This window comes from Microtus ochrogaster, unplaced genomic scaffold (assembly GCF_000317375.1).
Source record: "Microtus ochrogaster isolate Prairie Vole_2 unplaced genomic scaffold, MicOch1.0 UNK33, whole genome shotgun sequence".
In the NCBI taxonomy this organism is placed as follows: Eukaryota; Metazoa; Chordata; class Mammalia; order Rodentia; family Cricetidae; genus Microtus; species Microtus ochrogaster.
Window position 1 is genome coordinate 2,264,849 of NW_004949131.1, and position 6,000 is coordinate 2,270,848.

The 6,000-nt window shown below is 46.0% G+C and overlaps 1 protein-coding gene across 1 annotated transcript in view; it reads right to left on the bottom strand.

The window, feature by feature from the left end:
• The window catches only part of Atp2c1 (ATPase secretory pathway Ca2+ transporting 1), a 93,659-nt gene extending 89,681 nt beyond the window's left edge, over nt 1-3,978 (bottom strand). Inside the window, exons 1-2 of the mRNA XM_005368470.3 lie at nt 3,742-3,978; nt 3,273-3,455 (exon numbers count right to left, since the gene is read on the bottom strand). Coding sequence (XP_005368527.1) covers nt 3,273-3,278 — 6 coding nt within the window. The 5' untranslated portion in view covers nt 3,279-3,455; nt 3,742-3,978. The remainder of the gene's footprint in view (nt 1-3,272; nt 3,456-3,741) is intronic.
• Nucleotides 3,979-6,000: the final 2,022 nt, after the last annotated feature.

The following is a 6,000-nucleotide window of genomic DNA, read 5'->3' on the forward strand; positions in this document are numbered from 1 at the left end:
GAAAAAAATTATCTACAAAACCCTCCAGCTAGAAATGTCTTCTCTACTAAGTCATCCTTTAAATTATCAACAACTATTAAAAAACAAAAAGCTATATATATGTGTGTGTATCTCAGATTGTTAAATGATAGTTATCTTGTTAGTTTAGACTTGTAATAAGCATGCTAAAAGGAGTTTCAAAGGATTAGGACGCAAATCCCCACAACTGGTTGTCTAGGACTAATCCTTGAAATTCCAGGAAATAAATTAAGGCTTCAATTGCTCCTACTGACTGGTAGGCAGTATTGGTGAAGCATCCAGAAGACTATGGGTAAAAATAGGTCAAGTCCTGACAAAGTTCAAGTAGGCCCTGGGGGGAAAAGTCTAGAAGAATCAAAATCTAGTGCTGAGGCAAATACCTCTACTGTTGAAGTTTGAAGTAAATGGATAAAAGCCTTTTCCTCCCAGGATGTGACCACTGTAAACATGACTGCTAAGAATTCTTCCTGTGCAGATGCTCCCGAGGGCCACTATCAGAAAACACACACAGTTCACACCTAGCAGTGTAACTTAGCTGAACTTACTGGAAAACTCTTTCTGAACAACAGTAGCATGGCTGAATCACTCATTAAAGCCTTGCCAACCACTTCCCTGGCTTCACTTAATATACCAACCCTCCAACAAGGCAATATCCCATTCACAGACAAACTTAGGCTGAGAAAGCTCAGCACAGTGTCAGATGCTGGGTGAGGGAGCACGAGGACCTACCTCCCCCCTACTACAGAAAATTCCTTAACCTCACCCCATACTGAACTAGCAGCTTCATTCTGAGCATTTTGGCCAATATGATTTCCAGTTCCAACAATGAACTGTCATGACATTAATGCCAGGTGGCATAATAGCATGCATCAAACAGTGAACTAGGCTATTCACAATTAGCATTTATTGAGTATCTGCTGTATGCCAGAAGCTGTATTGAGCCCTTACAACAACCTCATAGGTAGCTACCATTACCCTCATTTTATACATGAAGAAACCAGAGCACGAAAAGCACTGCTAATTTGCATAAGGGCAAATAATGTGAAAATGCAGTATTCACAGTAAGATGCCTCGCTCTGCAAGCCATGCTCTTAAAGGGCAACATTCCCTCTCCCAGGAGAATGTCTGCAGTGTTCTTACCCTCATCTCAACTTTGTGAGCTGCACATTTGCAATCCCAATTATAGATGAAACTCAGTAAGGTGAAATGTTTTACCTAAAGCCATTCTTACATTAGGGCAAGAATTTAATATTTTGGAGCCACACTTCTTTCTGAGCTGTTAATAATCAGATCAGAAGAGGGTACAAACTATAAAAGGAAAAGAAATACAAATCTATTTTAGGACAGTCAATTGCTTTGGAAGATTCTAGGCTATCTTCAAGTTTTTTCTAAAAAATAGTTAAATAGGAAAAAAATGCTGACCTACTAAGAGATTAACAAAAATGGTCTTTTGCCGGGCGGTGGTGGCGCACGCCTTTAATCCCAGCACTCGGGAGGCAGAGGCAGGCGGATCTCTGTGAGTTCGAGACCAGCCTGGTCTACAAGAGCTAGTTCCAGGACAGGCTCCAAAACCACAGAGAAACCCTGTCTCGAAAAAAAAAAAAAAAAAAAAAAAAAAAATGGTCTTTTGATGATCAAAAATAATTGGGCAGAAAACCTGTCAAGTTTTAAGACAATATAATCTTTTACTATGATGCCACATCATTCTTGCATGGCCATAAAATAGACACACTCCTATCGAACAACCGCCCCTTGCACCTCACAGATGAGTGCTAGCTCCATTACTCATGCTCTGATTCCTAGGACACCAAGAAAAAAACCAACAGCCAAGTATCCACCTACTCCAGGCTACCCCGTAATCTGGTAATATCCTGAAAATAGCTCCACAGATGTACACCAACGTTGAGATGTTACAGAGATTTCTAAATAGAAACCACTACACAAATGGACTTAATAGTGTCTTATGAAAAATAATCTGCCTTTCCTAAATCTACAAAAGAGGAAAGGGGCTTAGAAAAACAATTTTCCATACCACCAGGAAAAAACACAACTGCTTTCTTCAAGACCCAATTAGCCTAAGTCCTCTGCAGTTCCACACTTCGGTATGTCAGAAAATGCCTTCCACCAATTATCCATCTAGAATGGAACTGGACAAGACCATCATCCTGTCGTCACTTTTCCTACACATGCCACCGTTCTCCAATAGCACAGCGGATTACCGCATCCACAAGAAACACCTCTTTTAAAATTTCCAGTCCTACTTAGCCAATCAAGCTTACATCCTCAACAATGGAAAAACATCAGCTTAGCTGCAGCTCCTAGGTAACAGATTTTAAAACCAAAAGAATCAGGGAAGGGGGGGGGGGGGAAGCAACCATTTGTCCAGTATCTTTTCTAGCATCTTAGAGCCCAGTCAAAAAAAGGTTGAAAAAAAGAGAAATGATCACACACAAGCCAGAAATCGGTTCAAACAATAAGCACGGTCCGTACAAGAGGGAAGAAAAAGCATTTATTCAGTTATTCAATAATTTCTAAAACAGCAGTGCTATTATATGAAAAGCATTATTTTAATGAGGCCAAAGTAGTTGAGTAACATGCAACAACCGAACGCGTCCAGATGCAATGTGTAATAGGCACAAACAGGTTCCACTGTCAGCCTCTTAAAGATGTTTTGAAATAGGGAGTAACTTTAAGGGAAACTGTTTCGAAAGATTTCATTAAACTCAAGGGTATGTTTTCTGAGGGTTTTTTTCTATGAATTTTTTAAAAACCGCTTTTTTTTCCAAAGCCAGAATTTATTTTTAAAAAGCTTTTTATAACTGATTCAGTCGCACATCTTTAACAAAGCTTGCCATGCAAATATACAGGGATAGGATCCATTGCCTTCTCTTCCCATTCCCACTTCTCATCTGCCGGTTCCTTTCAAAGAGCCTTAAGGACATGCACAGATGCTATCGCAAATGAAAACTTCCGTTCCATTCCCGATACTAAAGAAAATAATTTCCCAGAGAAGCAGAATCAAGCTGTCACCCGCAGAACCCTAATCCCCGCAATGCCCATGTAACCAAAATAAAAGCTAGATGCTCTTAGGGAAGCAATCCTCAGACATTTCGCATGCAAAGGGGTGGGGGGGGGGTGAAATCAATTAAATAAAATCATGAAAATAAAAAGGTGGAAAAAGACAGACAACTTAAAAAGCAAACCACCACACCCTCAACTCTGCTCTGCAAACCCATCTGCCGGGGCCTTTTTACCTTCATTTTCCATCGAAACTGCACTCGGGTTGATGGCTACAAAGTCTTTAGTGTCAGCAACGGCCACACTGGGAATAGAGAGAAGAGGAGGACAAGGAAGAGAAGACCCCGGAATCCCAGGCTGTCACCCCCGCTCCCGGCCACGCGTCCCACGGCTGCTCCCACCACCCCTAGCAGCAGCATCTGCAAGAGAAACCAGGAAAAGCGGAGCTGAAGAGAGGGGAGAGGAGCAGGGCGACCCCCCGCCCAGCCGCCACCTCCCTAGCCCACCCCCTGCGCCGCCCGCAGCGCCAGCGCCTCCCACCAGCCGGGCGGCGCCCGAGAGGCGCCCTACGGACAGGCAGCAGTCCCCCGGACGCCCCCTTCCCTCCGGACCTGGAAGTTTCTGGAAATAGGGGCAGGAGTGGCTACCCGGAATCCTCCCCGACACCCTAGACGCCCACCCCGCCTCCAGGCTGCGAGGACTCACTCGCGGGGCTGCGGGGGGCGCCCCACGCGCCTCGGGCGAACGGGCGCTGCTGGCGGCGCGGGTAGCGCCACACACGGAGCCCGGCCGCGCGTCCGGAGGAGAACGGAGATCGAGCAGGACAGCGGGCGGGGAGGGAGGGGGAGAGGAGGAGCGGCAAGAGGCCGTCTAGCTGGGCCCGTCGGCTCCGCGCGCGCGCGTCTCCGCGCACGGCCGAGCAGCTCTGCTCCCGCCTCCGCCTCCTGCGCTCCGCCCCTCCCCGCCGCCTGCCGCCCGACGCGCCCTGCACTCCCCGGCCCGCCGCCCACCGAGCTTTGTCGCTACCACTTCCGCCGGGAGAAGCGCGCGCGCAGGCGCACTCGAGCTCTCTGCGCGGGTGAGCGGAAGTGCAGTGAGGCCGAGGCTGCGGACCGTAATGGACGTTGTGCGGGGATGGGGAGGCTGTGGGGGAGCGCGTGGGACCCGCGGCTCTTCGGGAGCTCTTGGGATGGTGTCTGCCCGCTTTCTACACACCTGCCGGGTGTAAGGGGCGGAAGCACGCCCAACCCCATCTCCGGCCACACATCCCCTCGAGGCGGCCGTGTGATCGAGATGTAGGGACGGACACAGTCGTTCATGGCCGTGTCCCAGAGTCACCTGGACACTCTAAACACAGTCCTGGAAGTCTCTCCTGTCCCGCGGCCGTCACAATCTCCTCGGACGACGCAGTGAGAAGCTGGTGTTCCTTTCGGCGGCCTCCCACGCGTCGTACCCTCCCGTGCAAACACCATCGCTGACTGCTTCTCTGGTCTTGCGAGGGCCAGTAATCATGGAGCCAGTTTCCAAAAATTCTGTCCTGGTCAGGAGTGTGCTCCGAGGCCCGTGTGTCATGAAAGGGCAAGGTTCAGAGTGACAGCTCACGGAAGGACTCCTGGCCTTTTTCATTGAGTGTATGCAACCAGAACAGCTAAACTAGCAACTAGCCCTACCATCGAAGCTGAAGAACCGGTATTACATTAACCGCTATCATTTTCCAAGTCAGCCTTACACTTAGCACCTCACACAAACCCCTAGTAAGTGATTTTTAATGAAAAATTGCTAAACTTGATGAGCACAGGTAGCAATTGAACCAATCTCTCACCTACATCCACTAGAGGGCAGAACTACACCTGTGGCCAGTTCTTGAGCATCCTCGGAAGACACCCCTTACCCCAGACTCTGCTCAAAAAAAAAAAAAAAAAAAAAACAAAAACAAAACCATACATGTTACAGGTATTTGTCTTCCATCACTAAATAACTATTACAAAGTTTCTCTTCTTTTATATTAGGGCCTGTAACATGCTTCTCACCACACGTTCAATATAGTGAACCAAGTCCTCTGTCTTCCTTTGTTACATGCCTGGTAAGTTAAGCTAAATTTAGGATCAGAAACTGGACAGTTTTGAGGCTGACATACACACACCACTTCCATTTTGAAAATAACCTTTTTCCGGGTGTAGTGTTTCATGCAACTATTAGGAGACAGAAGCGGGGGATGGCCACAAATTAGACTCCAGAGTAATCTAGAATTAAAAAAAAAAAAACCCTGACAATGCTGAAGCATGCATGGGCAGCCCATATATGGCGGCTCTGTTGAACTTGTCCATATTGGATTTCATGAGCTCAGTTGATGAGGACAATAAACCAGGTCTCTTCCTCAAGAGAAGCTAATCTAGAAATCTATAATAATTCTTATTATCTCCACTTTGGTTTGTATGCTTATTTATGTTTGTATGCCCAGTGGCATAAGCTTGTGGTTTCTATAGTAAATTTGCTGTTTTATGCTAAGTTTTAAAATCAGTTTGTAACAGTTATTAGTATTTAACAGAACCTTAATGGTACAACAATCACAACTAACAAACTATATTTGTAAGGTAGATTACATAATATAAGCAGACTTCAGAAATGCTTCCTCATTTCCTCCTCAAAGCAGGCTGGACCCTTCTGTGAGGCATTGTATAGCCATTCCCACCTCAGCATGTGTTAAAGGGACAAACACAACACACAGTGAACTGTAAGTGTAAAATACATGCACATATATGAGACTCCTTTTCCTCTTACGTAATGAAACTCTTGGTGGAACTGAAAAACAAGTGAAGTTAATATATTAAGTACAAGCACTGCCAGGGTGTAAGCTTGGCATATCAAAAACAAGCAGCGTGGCAATAATGAGACTGATGGCAATGAAATATAATATGTCCAAGTTCCCTTGCAGTCAACTGTTGGGGAATATTACTTTAACTA